Source organism: Myotis brandtii, unplaced genomic scaffold, assembly GCF_000412655.1.
Source record: "Myotis brandtii unplaced genomic scaffold, ASM41265v1 scaffold929, whole genome shotgun sequence".
Lineage (NCBI taxonomy): Eukaryota > Metazoa > Chordata > Mammalia > Chiroptera > Vespertilionidae > Myotis > Myotis brandtii.
In genome coordinates, this window is record NW_005371832.1 from 718,522 (window position 1) to 735,685 (window position 17,164).

Below are 17,164 nucleotides of genomic sequence, written 5' to 3' on the forward strand. Positions count from 1 at the left end.
CCACACACACACACACACGCAACGCTATCTAGAGAATGTCCCAGGAGGTCCTGGCGCCAACACTCAGACTCTTCGGAGCCAGAGAGAATCCTGGGGGCTTGAAGAGTAGCTGCTGGGTGCCTGCAGTTATCTCTACTTTTGTTGGTTCTGCTTTCTCCCCTGGCTTCCCCACCCCTTTGCCCCGCCCCCTGCTCTTGGTCTCCAGCCTCAGGTTGGAGCCCAGCAGCCAGGACTGGGGAATCCTGACTTTGGGAGTGCACGCAGCAGGCAGGGAACTGAGCACCCTGGGACTGTGGAGTGCACGGAAAACCGGCTTTTTGGCCCTTTTGAGAGATGGGGAGTCTTAAAGGTCCCGCTGACTCTCTGCCTGGTAAGGCAGCAGACAGAGGCCTCTGCACCCTTCCCTGGGGTGCTCCCAGGAGTCAATGTCACATTCGAAGCCCGGATGGTCACATAGAGGGCCATAGCTGTACGCCTTGGAGTTGGGGATGAATATATTCTGATCCCAGGGCCTCTCTGACAAGCCCAGTCTCTTTTGAATAAATTATTTGGCTTTCTTGCACTGCTTTTCTAAAGTCGCATGCAGAGGGAAATGTAATCATCATTCCTTAAATGCTCCCGTTAGTAGAATTCCGATCAATTGGGATTTTGACCTTTCTTCTCTTTCCCCTCTGGCTATAGAGAAAGAGGAACTCCCTCACTCGAGGCCTGTGAAGTGTAGGTAAGCCCTCCTTGCTTGTGAGTGACACAGTCGGAGGCCACAGTGCTCCCTGCCTCTAGGAGGTGACAGCGTGAGCCTGAGAGGGGATGTGAGATTCCTAGCGATGTGTGGAGATTGGTTGAGGAGGTGTGGTGGCTCCTCACACCCTCCCCACGACGGTAGAAACCGCTTGGAGCACAGGCTGTTGCTGGAGGAAGCAGAAGCCTTCCTGTCATCTGCCTGCAGGGAAACAGACCACGCTTGTTGAGCACTTACTATGTGCTGGCCACACTCACTCCTCACAGCAGTCCTATGAGGTTGGCACTATCATCACTCCCATTGTGCACATGGGAAAACGGAGGCAAGGTTAAGGGACACAGCCAGCCAGTCAGTGGCAGAGCTGGGATGTGTCTGGGGTCACGTGGACCCTGCTGTCCTGCTCCTTCTGCTCTGCCCTCAAGGGCACCTCAAACACGGCCACGCACACAACCGTTGGTGGCTTGGGGATTGGAGGAGCCCGGAAGGTGGGTGCCGGGTGACCGGGGCCAGCAGGTGTCCTCATCTACTCTGCTTGTTCCAGATTAGAAAGGCAAACACTTGAGAGAGAGGCAGCTTGTTTTCCTCCCTCCCTCCGAGATAAGCCAAGCTCCCGGGGCCCCAGAGGAGAGTCAGCTGTGAGAGTGACAGTCTAAGACCCGTAGGGGCTGGATCAGGAGAAAGATGGCTGCTGGGAGCTGCGCGTCCCAGGAAGGCTGCAGAAGACCCCAAGAAACCGGTCCCGGAAGTCCCCCCAATCCTGCCCCAGGAGCACACACCACGTCTGTGGGAGCTGAGCCAACGGGCCCACCACTGGGCAGATGAACCTCAGTGGCCAACGTGCCTTTGATCTCCAGCTCACGGTCTCCCCTCCCCTGTCTCCTCTAGATGGGATCTATTATGGAGACAGTCGGTTTGACACGGAGAGCGAGTCGGGAACAGCCACGCTGAAAGCTCGGCCCAGAGTTCGGCCCCTGCTGACCTTCCTTCCGCTGGTGAGTACCGTTCTGCTCTGGGGTGTGAGGGTCTTCTCTGGACGGGCCACCTCGGCGGCCATAGAGGAGGGAGCCCCACCTGCCCTGGGCTAGCGGACATCAGCCTCACCCTCTGTCCATTCCCTTTCTTCCTGATGCCAACCCAGGGTGGCTTCTGGGAGGAGACATGGCTGAGACTCATGGCAGAAAGGCTGGGATTAGGGGTGTTAGCCCCTCCATTTGAAACCCAGAGAGAGGTTAAGGGGAACTTGTGTGCAAAAGCAATGCAGTGGTGGGTACCTCCAGCTAAGCAGGATTCATATTTCATAGTCACTGGTGGCTGTCTGCTCCGTGCCAGACCCTGCATTAGGTGCTGGGATGTGGAGGTGACTGAGCCAACATTTCAGCTCTCAAGGCAGGTCACGAGTGAATAAACAGACTATTAGAACATGGGCAGTTGATCCAGTAATAGGAGTGGTCAAGGAGGGCTTCCTGGAAGAGGTGACACCTGAGCTGTCTCGAAGGACAAAGAGCAGCGACCCTTGGCAGAAGGGCATTTGCTTATAGATCTGAAACTACAAAAAAACACACAAAACAATCCCAACTCCCTTCTGGAGCCTGTGATGGACTCTTGTTCTTTGACAAGGAAGACTGCTCTGTGACTGGTTCTGTTTACTGTGATGAGAGTTTCTGGGTTTTCTGGGACAGCCTAGACTAGCGCTGTCCTGTAGAAATATCATGTAAGCCTCATATGTAATTTTAAATTTTCTAGTAGCTACCTTACAAGAAATAGGTAAAATTAATTTTCATAACATATTTTACTTAACCCAATGTATTCATTTCAACATTTAGTCAATGTGAAAAATACCAATGAGAAGTTTTACATTCTTGTTTCACACTAAGTCTTTAAAATCTTGCACTAGCCGGTTTGGCTCAGTGGATAGAGCATGGGCCCACGGACTAAAGGATCCCGGGTTTGATTCCGGTCAACGGCACATACCTTAGTTGCAGGTTCCCCAGTCCTGGTTGGGGTGCATGCAGGAGGCAACCAATTGATGTGTCTCTTTCACACCAATGTTTCTCTCTGTCTCTCCCTTTCCCTTCCCACTCTCTCTAAAAATCAATGGAAAAATATCCTTGGGTGAGGATTAACAACAACAACAAAAAACCTGATGTACTGCACTTAGAGCTCACACCCCACTTCCAACAGCGACATTGCAGGGGCTCCGCAGCACATGTGGCCAGTGGCTCCTGTTGGACAGCCAGGGTCTAGAGCCTCAACAGTGAGCCCCATCGATCTAGGTTCACTCCTGTCTGTCAGGTGGGTCCTGGTTGGGACAGTACTGTTTCTGAGCTCCATGAGGATTTGTACCACCTGGACTGATGAGGCACCAAATTCTGGTCTGAGTTCTCAGGGCACCCCACACCTTGGTCCTGGGCACCGGCAGGTTCTGCCCAGCACGGCCTGGCACAACCACCTTTCTCCACCACCAATTTTTTTTCCTGGTGTATCCCACCTCACCAACCAGACCCCGAGATTCTAGAAGGAGTAGACCGAGCCTTACGTTCTCCTTGCTGTATCCCCAAGGCCTCTCTGTGGAGGGCTGAGCACACAGACCTCTGGACATACAACTTTAAATAATTTATTTTCTGTTTATAAAACAATTCACAGACATTATAGACAAACACAGAAAGAACAACAAAAAGGTGTAAAGCAAATGAGTCCGCCCTACCTTTGTTTCCAGGGATGCATAAACCTGTTACCGGGGTCATTGCATCCATAAACACAGACTAAACAATTTTTCTATTGCTGGAGGTAATTAGATTCTCTCCCCTCACACACCCCCAGCACACATCCTCCGATCACAGACGTGTGGGCCCATGGCTGACACACCCGTACCTCGTCTGGTTGTAAAATGTTGAAGTAAATGGCTGTTCCCCCTTGAATGACTCGTGCTGTCCTGGTTTCTCCACCAGATCTGAGTCAACCACGAACGGGTTAATGCTGAGCTTATTCTGACTGGTTGGCACCCTGAATGCCCCACCCACCCACTTTGGGTCCCTTTGGTGACCAGGGCAAGTCCCAGCCTTTCTGCTCTCAGTTCTGGTTTGGACACTCTGGTTAGATCTGGTTTGGGCCAACCAGGGCCTGACTCAGAGGCCTGGCAGACCCCGGTCAGGCGGCCACTGGAGGGGGCTTGGCCGGCTGGTCAGGCCTGGCGACCTGAGGCTGCTTTCGGGGAGCGGCCCTTCCAGGCAAGCCCCAGAGCTAGTCCCAGGGCCAGCCCAGCGCACTCACACCCCCTCACAGGGGAGCGCCAGGGAATGAATGCATGGAAAACTGCCAGCTCAAAGGGGCTCGTGAGGTCCACACTGGCCTCATTTTACAGAGGCAGGAACTGGACCCCAAAAAGGAGGTTCGCCCCTGGCCTCTGGAGCCACTGGGTGCCCGCTGCACCGGGAAAGGCAGGTAGAGTGGCGGGCGATGTTCCAGGGGTGTGTCGGTCGACAGCCACCCTATCAGGAAAGTGCTGTCATTAATCCCCATTCACAGAGGGGAAAGTGAAGTACAGAATGTGACAGTCACTTGTTTAAGGTCACACAGCTCCCAAGTGGCAGAGCTGGGATTTGAACCCCTGCAGCCAGGCTCCAGGGTCTAAGTTCTATTCAAGCCATTTTACTCTCCCTCCACCCACTAGCCAGAAGCTCTGATCGTCACTCCCAGCACCAGCCTGCAGAGCCACCTGCACCTCCTGCCTGCCTCTCTCTCCTGCCAGCGGCCGGGCCTGCTGGGCACCCAGCTCTCTTGCCTCTGTGGGGACGCGGGCCCCTTTGAGAGCAGGACGAGGCTCTGGGCCACATCCGTGCGACGTTGCTTGTGCAGAGGGCTCTCGGGCCCCCAGAAGCCCTCCTCTGGGGCACCTTTACGTTAGGAACCCTTGGCCTGATGACCCATATCCCGGGGCCATCTCTGTGCTCTGACTTAGGTAACAAGATACACAGCAGCCCCAGAATCTTTCATCACCGGTTCCTGGGTTGAGGGGAAACTGGCTCCTCTCCCTTGGGCCCTGGGCCAGGCCCTTGCTGTCTTCCAGCTGGGGCAGGAGGCTGGAGCATGAGGAGAGGCAAGAAGACAGAGCTCCTGTGGGTGTGGTCCACACACACACTCCTAGCCCCTCCGAGTCCGGCTGGGTGGGGAGTGGCACTGTCCTAACCAGCTGGGCCTCTCCCCTCCGTGTCCTCCCTCCCCACCCAGGGAGGCAGCCGCCCGAGAAGCCAGGCACAGCCCGCAGGGCCCCTGCTCTTCCTGCTCTGCCTGGACCTGGGTCGTCTTGTCTTCCAAAGGCACCCTCACTGTCCGTGTCCCGCACGAGCCTGCACAGGGACGGTGTGGGGGTGGGGGTGGGGGTGGGGAGAGGGCAGGATGGGGGGCAAGGACAACAGCAGGGGCTCTGCCCTCCCGGGAGCTTCCTCCCTCTGTTGGAGGTGGGCGATCAGAGGACTAGGAAATACCTCCTCAGGTGCCTGGCAGCCATAGGCCTGTTATGAAAAGGACCTGATTGATTCTCAGGTAACTGACACCAGTCCCTGCTCCTCACCCACGGGAGGGTCCCCGCTGCTGCGACTGTGTTAACGTAACTCTCCCAGTGTGGTCAGCTCTCCGGAGGCCCCCACACCAAAGCGGCCCCACAACACAGGGACCGCTCCCACAGCCCTGCTTCCACCTCCGGAGGGGGAAGGCCACCCCGCTTCCTGCTCAGAGGGCTCTGAGGAGCTGGGTCACTCTTGCCAAGCTTCAGACCTGGGGGGCCCTCAGTGCTCATCTGGGTGAGAAAACTGGGGCCCCCGAGGGACGGGGCCTGCCCACCGCACAGCTCAGTGAGGCGGCGATGGGACCCGAACCGGGGCTCCTCCCGTCCAGTCCTGCCCACACCACCTGGGCCTGGGCGCAGTGGGAGGGATCCTTTCTCCCCACTTGCTTCACCTCCAGGGGAAGCCGGGCCCAGGGCTCAAGCCAGAGCCTGTCCACAGCGTTCAGAGCCGAGTCGCTAGGACAGCTGGTCGTGGGAGGGTTGGGGTTCCCTCTTCCCCACCCTGGTCTAAATGAAACCATCCCAGGGTGATAATGTGAGGAATTAAAAATTAAATGCCAATGTGGCAAGAACGGGGAAACTGGCCAGACAGGTCCCCGGGTGCCCCGGGCAGTGAGAGCTCCCTGGGTCACCCCACCCTCTGAGTCAGGCAGGCCCGGCGGTGCCCGGGGAGGTGTCAGGCTGGGCTCGGGGCAGGCCCCCACCTGCCCTGGACCCCCGCCCGGAAGCTCAGAGAGGCTCCGTGCCAGCCGGATTGGCTTTTGGCAGATTTATGTGGCTGGCGTTGGTTGGAAGGGCTGTGGGTGAGGGAGCTCTGTGTGTCAATGGGGGGAACACGTCACGAACGTGTTCATGAACATGAGCTCCGTGTGTTCCTGTCAGAGACCTGCAGGCAGAGTACAGACCGAGCGCCCACCCCCTGCAGCCCACCCCTCCCCTCCCCACCTCGCTCCTGCCCTGGCAGAGAGGGCCTCCGCCTGAACTCCCAAGCTCCATGCACACCCTCATCCTCACCACCCCAGCCACCCTGCCACCCCTGCCACCCCTGGGCCCGGGCGGCCTCGGGGGACTGGCCGGGGAAGAAGCTCAAGTGGGCTCAGGACCATCTGGGCAAGGAATTCGGGGCCCTTGGTGCCTGACAGGGTCAAGAAGAGGGTGATGTAGGTTCGAGGGCAAGTCCCCCTGCCCCGTGGACCCCTTGACCTTAGGAACCAGAGCTGGGCCTCCTGTAGCACACAGTCCAGGGCAGGGCCTGCTAGCCTGCATATAAGAGCAGGTCTGGGTGGCAGGCAGGTCCAGAGGGGCGGTCTGGTGTTTGGGACTCTTCTCTGGCCCCAGGAGGGGGATGAGCTATGGCAGAGGGTGCGGCTGGGCCAGGGAAGCAGTTGGCTCTTTTATAGAATGTTCACTGGCTGCTCCATGGGGAGCACAGACCCCTCCCCTCCCCCCTGCCCGCACTGTGAGGTCCCCTCCCCTGCTCCTCCAGCCTACAGCGGTGCCCCCAGCCTTGCCCGGCTCTGACGCTGGCTCAGGGTCGTCTCCCTCACCCCCTGCAGCTCCGCACCCCACCCTGAGGTGCCCCCGCCGAGCTGGCGAGGAACCTGGTGAGGAGGCTTGCGTTCCGCGATGTGTGGCTAACTCAGAGCTGGCCTGTGGCCGAGGTATTGCCCATTAGCCCAGCCCTGGTGACCCACCTCGGGGTTTGGCTGGCGGTTGAGGAATCCCAGGCATGAGGATGTGTTCCAGGCATGAGGATGTGTCCCAGGAGGCCAAGGGCTGGACCGTCAGCAGGGGGTTAGCAGTGGCTCTGACCCTCTAAACCAGTGGTTCTCAACCTTCTGGCCCTTTAAATACAGTTCCTCATGTTGTGACCCAACCATAAAATTATTTTCGTTGCTATTTCATAACTATAATGTTGCTACTGTTATGAATCGTAATGTAAATATCTGATATGCAGGATGGTCTTAGGCGACCCCTGTGAAAGGGTCGTTCGACCCCCAAAGGGGTCGAGACCCAGAGGTTGAGAACCGCTGCCCTAAACCTTAAGGGGGAGACCAACCTCAGCATCGAAGAGTGTCTTCCTCCTTCCTCCTTCCTGTCCTTCCTCCTTCTCGTCAGCTCTGAGACGTTTGTAGTCAGAAGGGCAGTAGGGGATTCCTGACCCTGACCCTGGAAGCGCCCATCTCTTCAAATCCACCGGACAAACACTCCCCGGGCTGTGCCCGGAGCAAGGACTCCCACTGAGCCTTGTTAGGACCCGGGGGAGGCGAGCCCAGGGGAGATGGCCTTTCTTGAGCGCTAGCTCCCCAGCATCTTCAGGTGTGTGACACATACGAGGAAGATGGGATTGTCCCCATTTTACAGATGAAAACACTGAGCCCCAGAAGGTGAGCGAGGGGCACACTTATTGATCACTGACTGCGAGTCAGATGCTGCCTACAATTGCTTTGGGACAATGAGTTAAGATCGCCAGTCTGGCCTGCCTGACTCCAAAGTTTGTGTTCTTTCCATTTGATCACAAGAATTTTTTTTTATTACTATTGTATTGGTGTTTTGTTTGTTTTTTAAATTACGATGGAAACAGAAGTTCATTGTTAAGAACCTAGAAATAGAGATAAGCATTAAGAAGAAAATAAATGTAAATATTCTTGGAATGGTACCCTTGTCCCCAGCGTCCCCCTACCAGCCGTTGCTGGGTAACTTTCAAAAGACTCGGCTTGGTGGCTTTGAAAGGGCTGCTTGACTGTGCTGGGAGCTGGCTGTGTCCCTCTGAGAGGTGAGTGAGGTGGCCCAGGACCTTAGCTTCTGGGCGTTGTCAGGTGTAGGCACGAGGAAGGGCTGAGGCCCAGTTTCGTGTGAGTGCCCCACCCGGCAGGGCCGGGGCTGGACTCTGCCCCTGCATTGAGCAAGGCCTGCCGGGGCAGGGAGTGGCGTGGCCATGGCCCGCTGCCCACTGGCCCGAGGAGGGGCCGGCCCCACAGAGGCATTCAGATGTTCATTTGCATGTTCTCAGGTGTTTCCTGCCCACAGGTGGTGCACCTCTCTCTTGATGAAAGGTCACACTCCCCTCTCCCCTGAGTGTGTGCAGGGGCAGGCCTACCCCTATCAATTGCCCAGGGTGGGCGCGCCCAGGGTGGGGCACAGCCAGCTCGCCGACTGACTGCAGTGCAGCAGGGGGAGTCCTGGGTCTGAAGCCAGCAGTGACCTCAGGCCCAGCCCTGCCCGCTTGGCCTCACCCTGTGGCTTCAGGAGCTCCTCCTCCCAGCCATCCCTGACCTTTTCCCCACCTGCCCCTTTCCCTCTCTGGAGGCAGATAACTATCCGGAGACAATGGCAGATCCTGTCCCAACACCCTGTCCTCCAGGGGTGGCCCCACGTCCAGGCCACCGCCCACGCGGCCTAGGTGAGCTGAGTCACAGACAGGACACCTATGGGCTAGGCCAGTGATGGCGAACCTTTTGAGCTCGGCGTGTCAGCCTTTTGAAAAACCCTAACTTAACTCTGGTGCCGTGTCACATAAAGAAATTTTTTGATCTTTGCAACCATAGTAAAACAAAGACTTATATTTTTGATATTTATTTTATATATTTAAATGCCATTTAACAAAGAAAAATCAACCCAAAAAATGAGTTCGCGTGTCACCTCTGACACGCGTGTCATAGGTTCGCCATCACTGGGCTAGGCTCACAGAGCAGGGGGGCTGAAGGGATCCTTCGGTCCTATTTACAGCAGAGGCCAGGCGGCCTGGGGGGAAGTGACTTCGCTCTGAGTTAATATGGGGGGCGGGCAGCCTGGCACTAGAACACAGGTTGTCTGCTCTCGGTCCTGTGTTCTTTCCATCATCCATCCACTCATCTGGGAAGTTATTCACTCAACAAACATTTGTTGAACTGCCAGTCTGTGCCAGGCATGTACAAAGAATCGACCGTCACCCACAGGTGGGCTGGGCTGGGGCGGCAAAGGCTACAGTCGTCTGCCATAAGCTCGATTTTTCCTGGAGGAAGAGTGTGGGGCCAGTGCTGTAGTGGCAACGAGGGCAAACTCTGAGGTTCCAATATTGGCCCTGCCACTTCCTAGCTGTGCGACCTTGGGCAGTGTACTTGGCCTCTCTGTGCCTCTTTCTTCATCTAAAAAATAAAAACCATAGCCTGACTCTTAGGGTTACTGTGAAGAATAACTGTGTGCCTACAGGTGAAGTACTCAGAAAGGTGCCCAGCACATATAGGCATCTAATGTCAGTTATAATAATAATAATGCACACAGGTGAGGACCACACAGGGAAGAGAAATGAAGTCAGGCTGCCCAGCCCAGCTGGGTGGGCGAGTGATGACCAGGCGCCTGGGAAGACAGTGATATACAACTGGCTCTGGGTCCTTGGGCAAGTCACTTACCCTCTCTGTGCATCAGTTTCCTCATGTGTAAAGTGGAGGTGGAAATAACAGTACCACCTCCATGGGGTCGTTGTGAAAAGTAAACGAGTTAAGAAATGGGAAATGCAGAATGAGCACCTGGTACCGTGCATGTTAGAAAAGCAACAGCTGTCGTTACTGTTAAGACTGGGAGCATCAGAGGGTGGGAGGTGCTGATGACAGTGGGTGGATAAGCTCTAAGTCTCGCCCAACACTTTCTCTTTCGATATTCTTGTCATTGTTTTGTTTAACTTTTTAAAATTGTAAGATACAGCCTCGGCCGGTGTTGTTCAGTTGGTTGGGCGTCGTCCCGTGCACCAAAAGGTTGCCAGTTCAGTTCCTGGTCGGGGCACATGCCTGGGTTTCAGGCTCGATCCCCAGTAGGTAGCGTGCAGGAGGCAGCTGATGGATGTTTCACTCTCACATCGATGTTTCTCCTTCTCCCTTCTTTCTAAAAAGCAATAAAAAAAATCTTTAAAATTGTAAGATACACATAGCGTAATACCGTTTTAATCACTTTTAAATGTATGATTCGGTGGCATTCAGTAACTTTTTCTCTCTGACCAATCCTAAGGTGAGATGAGTTGCAGGAATAGCTCAATGAACTCCCTAGCAGTGATGGTGAACCTTTTGAGCTCGGCGTGTCAGCATTTTGAAAAACCCTAACTTAACTCTGGTGCCGTGTCACATATAGAAATTTTTTTTTAATATATATTTTATTGATTTTTTACAGAGAGGAAGGGAGAGAGATAGAGAGTTAGAAACATCGATGAGAGAGAAACATCGATCAGCTGCCTCCTGCACACCCCCCACTGGGGATGTGCCCGCAACCCAGGTACATGCCCTTGACCGGAATCGAACCTGGGACCCTTCAGTCCACAGGCCGATGCTCTATCCACTGAGCCAAACCGGTTTCGGCAGAAATTTTTTGATATTTGCAACCATTGTGAAACAAAAACTTATATTTTTGATATTTATTTTATATATTTAAATGCCACTTAACAAAGAAAATCAACCAAAAAAATGAGTTCGCGTGTCACCTCTGACACACGTGTCATAGGTTCGCCATCACTGCCCTAGAGCCTTCACTCAGACTCACCACGTTTTGCCATGTTGGCTCCATTCGCTCCCTCCCTCACTGACAGGTACACACTGTTTCTTCCATTGAACCCTTGCAGCGTAAGCTGAGACCTCACACCCCTTTCCTCTTAAATACTTCAGTGTGCGCTACCGAAGAACAGAGACTTCTCTGCACACGCTCCAATCCAGGAGTTTAATGATGATGTGACGCTGTCATCTCACCCACCTTCATTTACATTAATTACTGCCCATCGTCCCATTGCTGTCCTTCATGCATTGCATCTGGGTGTCGCCTCCAAGCCTCTTCTTTCCTCTGTTCTCTGGGGCTAGGAGGCAGATCAGGGGACCCAGCACCGAGGGCTCTGCCTGCTGAAACAGGTCGCCATCGGGCAGCACGCTCCATGCCAGCTGCCCGCGACCTGTGGCGAGCTGAGGGAGGTCACCTCTGGGTCTGTTTCCTAGGACTGAGTTTATTTATTTTTTAAAAATATATTTTACTGATTTTTTACAGAGAGGAAGGGAGAGGGATAGAGAGCTAGAAACATCGATGAGAGAGAAACATCGATCAGCTGCCTCCTGCACACCTCCCACTGGGGATGTGCCCGCAACCAAGGTACATGCCCCTGACTGGAATCGAACCTGGGACCCCTCAGTCCGCAGGCCGACGCTCTATCCACTGAGCCAAACCGGTTAGGGCCCCAGGACTGATTTTAAAATGAGTTTGTGTTTGCCTTCTCTGAATACACAGAGTGGACGTAGGAACAGCAAAATGAGCCACCAGAGCCCGTGGGGCGCGAGTGTGACCGGGCAGGGCCAGCGGGGACTTGGAGAGGCGGGGTGGTGTTCAGTTCAGTCCTGGGGCTCCTGGAAGGAGGCGGCTGGACTTCGGGACCTGCCCCAAGGGTGGTGCGCAGTGGAGTGCCCGCACCCAGAGCACGGCGGTGGGTGGTGGATACGTCCTGGGACCCCCTGTGTGCGGGCACCTGGCAAGCCTGGGCTCTGCCTGGGCTGCTGCTCCCAGGCCACGTGGGAGAGGCTCCCATCTGGTGCTGCTGGGAGTCTATGTGCTTCCAGAGTCATTAGGATCAAAGCTGGGTGAGCAGTGTTACCTCCGGCCCATAAAGCCGCCAGTCCTCCTCCTCCAGACGTAACTATACGTAAGCACTCAGGTGCCCCAGGTGCCTCCAGGGCTGCAGGCGGTTCGCTTGTTCAGTGTTTTCACCGTGTGGGGAAGGGGTCAATGACATAACCCTTCACCCAGCACTGATCTCCTGGCTTCGGGATATTATCTCATTTGGTTCTTAGAGTGACCCTGAGAATTTGATGAGCGAGGAGAATGGCTCTCGGTGATTTGTAGAGAAGGTACGTTGGGAGGCCTAGGTTTGCACCCTGGCACTGTTAAGGGATTTGAGGTAACATAGGAGAAGCACTCAGGATAGTGCTGGCACACAGTAGGTGCAGAAGTGAGAGTTTAGCATCACCACCTCCACCCCTCCTCACCACTGCTCATCAGACATCACACTGCGGGCAAAATTCAAAGCATGAGTTTTCTTTATTGTTGTTAATCCTCATGCGAGGATATTTTTCCACTGATTTTTCAAAGAGAGTGGAAGGGAGGGGGAGAGACCGAGAGAAAGAAACAGCGACGTGAGAGAGACACATCAATTGGTTGCCTCCCGCATGTGTCCTTACTTGCGCCAGGGATCGAGCCTGCAACCTCGGTACGTGCCCTTGACCGAAATCGAACCCAGGACCCTCCAGTCCACAGGCCGACGCTCTAGCCACTGAACCAAACTGTTTAGGGCCAAAGTATGCATTTTGGTGCTAAGTCCCCAAGTCTTTCTACTTTCCAGTTATGTTCAAAAGAGCAATCAGAGATCACAGCCTGGCCTTTGAAGGCCTGGTCTCCATCTCATCAAAATGGGAGTGTGCATGTTTGAGGATACGATTAGACATCAGTGGTGTGTGTGTGTGCGTGTGTGTGTGTGTGTGTGTGTGTGTGGGTGTGTGTGTGCGTGCGTGCGCACGTACACTTGCACAGACTGGCTGTCCCTACACCTGCCCCTATCAAGAATCACCGGGGTTGAGAGATGTTGAGAGCAGGTGTGTGGTGGCCGTGGGCATCAAGTGGAGGCAGAAAGAGATGATGACTTCAGGCCATTCCAGTTGCAGAATTTGTTAAGAATAAGAAGGTGTTTACCCTACCTGGTTTGGCTCAGTGGATAGAGCATCAGCCTGTGGACTGAAGGGTCCCAGGTTCGATTCTGGTCAAGGGCACATGCCTGAGTTGCGGGCTTGATCCCCACTAGGGGGCATGCAGGCGGCAGCCAATCAATGATTCTCATCATTGATGTTTCTATCTCTGAAATCAATAAAGTTTTTTTTTTAAAAAAAAGGTTTTTGTTGCCCCCAAAAGACCAGAGAGTGATTTTGGGATGAACCTTGGTAACCCGGGACCCTGTAGATGTTTCTGAAACGCCCTTCTTGTTTATTATGCCCAGAGGGTTAGCGCCATCAGCCCATGAGGGAGTAGCCTGATGTGACTGGGGTATTGTTGTTAGACATGGAGGAGAAGAGGGTCACAGCCTGACCAACGCCAGCGTCAGGGGAGGGCGGGAGCTGCATGCCTGGGCTGGAAGGATGGCTGGGAGGGAGTCGGTCGGGTGGGTGTCCAGGTGAGTGGGAAATAAAAGTTGGCCGGGAAGTGCAAGGCCAGGTTGTTGAGGACCCACGAAGCCGCCATAAAATGCTCTCTGCTCTTCAAGGGACAGGTGTGAGGCCTTTGTTGACCTATGGAAATGTGTGTTTGGAGAAAAAAATGGAATGCAAAATAGTGTGTACAAACCTGACAGCTGTGCAAACACATCGCCTGCGAAGCCGAGGGATGAGAAGGGCGTCGCAGGGTGTCAGAGCGCCCGCGCGCCTCTTTCCGCTCCTTTGTTTTTCTGTGGCTCCCTGATGAAAACTGAGAGCGAGCAGCAGGCCGGGCCTTGGGGCTCGGCTTTGAACTATCGGACATCCCCCGGATGTTCTGTTTTGTTTCGTTTTAATGGATATAATCCATACACAGCTGATTCTCGTCATTTGTGGACTTTATATTTGGAAACTCACCTACCCACTAAAATGTACCTGCTACCCCAGTCAATACTTGAGATGCTTCGGTCACGTGTAGAGAGAGAAGAGTAAAACTGTCAGTCACCTGATGCACACAGTCCCAGCCGAGGTGCAATAAGGGGACACTTTGCTTCTTGTTAGGCCTCGTGTGGTTAACAAGGGTCCTTTTCTGTTTAGTGCCCTGCTTTTTGTATTTCTGTGCTTTTTGTGGGTGATCTCACTGTTTCCCATGGCCCCCGAGTGTAGTGCTGAAATGCTAAGGCCCCTTAGAGCAGGGAGGCCGTGATGTACCCGGGAGAGAAAATACGTGTGTGAGATCAGCTTCGTTCAATAGTGAGTTATAGTATCGGCCATGAGGTCAATGTTAATGAATCAACAATGTACATTAAACAAGGTGTCTTTAAACAGAAACACGCATACAACAAAGTTATGTATTTAAAATACATAAGGAAGGGAGAGGGAGAGTTAGAAACATCAATGATGAGAGAGAATCATTGATCCGCTGCCTCCTGTACGCCCCCTACTGGGGATCGAGCCAGCAACCTGGGCATGTGCCCTTGATCGAAATCGAACCCAGGACCCTTCAATCCTCAGGCCCAAGCTCTATCCACTGAGCCAAACCAGCCAGGGCGAGGTTATGTATTGATCCATTGATGAAAACTCTGTATCCAAGGTTTGCAGGAACCTAACCTTGCATTTTCCTTGAGGCGACTTTACAGACCATAGTTGGTGTGAATAACAAATCTCGACTGCATCATAACATTCACCTTTTGAAATGAGCCCTTTCATATGTTAGTATACTCGGAGGCTGTGCCCCCGTCACCCTCACAGCGGTATGTGCGTGCCCTCACCCAGCAGCGCGGTAAGAATGGCCCCTCCGTTTCTCCCCGTTCCTGACCTCCCCGCTCTCTTTCAGAATGCCCAGGAGAACCATGGCCTGGCTGTGCCCACCCCCTCTGTCCCAGAAGACTTTGCAGACAAGGAAGTGACAGGTAAGAGAACCCTGGGCTTGGGGCTTGTCCATCTTTCTTTCCTCTTCAGGCCCAGGTACCTGGCCCACCTCCCCAGCTGGCGATAAAACCGGAGTCCCCAGGCCTCTTGGCTACTGGCTGCAGAGGGTGGGGGTTGAGGAGGCCAGGGGTGGGTGAGGCCCACAGGGGGAGGATGGCCAGAATAGCACCAAGTGGGAGAAAGAACCATGGAGTCAGACAGACCTGGCTCTGAGTCCCAGGACCCTGCACATTCGCTTTGCTCCCTTGGGCAAATCACTTAACCCCTGACACCTGTCCATCGCATGCGCGCTGGGAAGGACAGTCCCAGTGCCGGTGGAGTAGGAAGTCCTGGGTGGGATGTAAGTCACTTGTTGTCATACCTCTTGCTCAAAACCTCCAGCGACTTTCCATGCCACTCAGAGGGAAGGTTCTTGCCAGGACTGGCAGAATCTGGCCTCGCCAGGCCTCACGGCCTGCTTCCGCTCCTGGCTCACCCTCCTCCAGCCAGCCGCTCTCCTTGCCGCTCCTGCAATGCCCAGGCACGTCTCCGCCCCAGAGTCTTTACACTGCACTTCCTCTGCCTAGACTGCTCCCCTCCTGGACCTCCGGGCAGCTCTCTCCCCAGGCCTGCCCTCTGTGCTCGAATGTCATCTTCTCAGGGAGGCCTTCTCTGATCACCCTATTCACACCGCACTCCAGCTCCCCTCCTGGGTTTCCCCCTCATGGTACCCCTCCGAATGTGGTAATAATGTACTGCTGGTCTGTCTCATTGTCCCATTTAAACACAAGGTCCAGGAGGGCTAGGATTTTGACTAAGTTGCTTTGTTTGTTTGTTTTAAGTATATTTTTATTGATTTCAGAGAGGAAGGGAGAGGGGGAGAGAGATAGAAACATCAATGATGAGAATCATTGATTAGCTGCCTCCTGCACACCCGCTACTGGGGATCGAGCCCATAAACTGGGCACGTGCCCTGATAGGAATCGAACTCTGAGCTCCTGGTTCATAGGCCAATGCTCAACCACTGAGCCACACTGGCTGGGCTGTTCTCTGTTCTTTGTTATGAAGTCAGATAGCTGGAGGAGCCCTTCAGAGCTGCACATTCCCCAGGTTTGTTATGCTCTGTGCTAGAAGCAAAGAGGGGGTGGGGTGGGAAAGGGGTGCCCCTAAGAGAGGAGCAACCTGGGTCTCCTGGCTGTGCAGACTTTAAGAAGCTGGGAGGGGCTTTAAGAAGGGCAGGGTGTGAGCTGCTGGCCCAGGGGCACTCAGCATCTCTCTGGTGCCAGATTGTCCTGGTCACCTTCTTTCTACATGCCTCCATTCCATCCCACAGGCCAGAGCGTGTTCTAGAAGTTCTCTGTGAGGTGGACAGCTGAGCTCTGGGCAGATTCAGGGTCTTTAGAAAGAGGAGTTGCTCATATAAATTGATCCCTCCTAAACTTTCACCTAAACTTCCTCACTGAGAGGGTCTCCAGGCCCTGCCCTTGACCCATGACTTCCTCACTCTTACTTTCCCTGTCTGTCTGGCACAGTCTGAACCGTTGAGCATGGGAGGTAGTAATCAAAGCGGTTACTATTCATTCGTAAGTGCCTACGATGGGCCTAGCACCGTGATAGGCCCTTTATATGGATTTACATGAATTACCTTATTGAATCCTCACAACCGCTGTGGTGAGCACTGATATTATGCCCATTTTAGAGAGGCTAAAACTGAGGCTCGGCAAGGTTAATTAGTGTGTCCAAGGTCACACATCTGGTAAGTGGTAGGACTGGGATCTGAACCCTGGTCTTCTGGTTTTGTAAGAAATAGATGGTGCCCTGAGAGTGGGTAACTGAAGAGAGTTCAGTAAAGGGGTGAGATACCAGAGTGTGAGCAGGGCAGGGAAGGCGCAATATGACTCTCCAGAGCAAACGGAGAATATGCAGTACAGTCTCTAGAGGCCAGGGACCGCAGGCGTCCTTCCCTCCAGAGGACAAGGTCACTCCCAGGACAGCTCGGGAGACTGGAGACATTGCTGCTCCCTCACTTGGTGCTCAAGAGGAAAGGCATGACCCCGGCCAGTTACTACCTAGGTTGCCCACCCCTGTGCCCTGGGCACACAGAGGTGGCCAGAGCTGGTCGGCCTCACGCCTCCTCATCTTTGTCTCTCCCTCCTCCCAGGTACCAGCCCACTAGCCAATGGCAGCCTCCGACTGTACAGCTCTGTGGGCGACCTCAGGCCTGGGCACTATGGCCAGGACCCACTCATCCCGCCCCCTCCCCCCGGC

At 54.3% G+C, this 17,164-nt stretch overlaps 1 protein-coding gene across 1 annotated transcript in view; it reads left to right on the forward strand.

Moving 5' to 3' along the window:
* The window catches only part of LOC102264122 (chromosome unknown open reading frame, human C6orf132), a gene marked incomplete at its 5' end in the record, with an annotated part of 35,666 nt that overhangs the window by 3,080 nt on the left and 15,422 nt on the right, over window positions 1-17,164 (forward strand). The window contains 3 exons of the mRNA XM_014532965.1: window positions 1,625-1,731; window positions 14,823-14,898; window positions 17,058-17,162. Of these exons, the coding sequence (XP_014388451.1) occupies window positions 1,625-1,731; window positions 14,823-14,898; window positions 17,058-17,162 (288 nt within the window). The remainder of the gene's footprint in view (window positions 1-1,624; window positions 1,732-14,822; window positions 14,899-17,057; window positions 17,163-17,164) is intronic.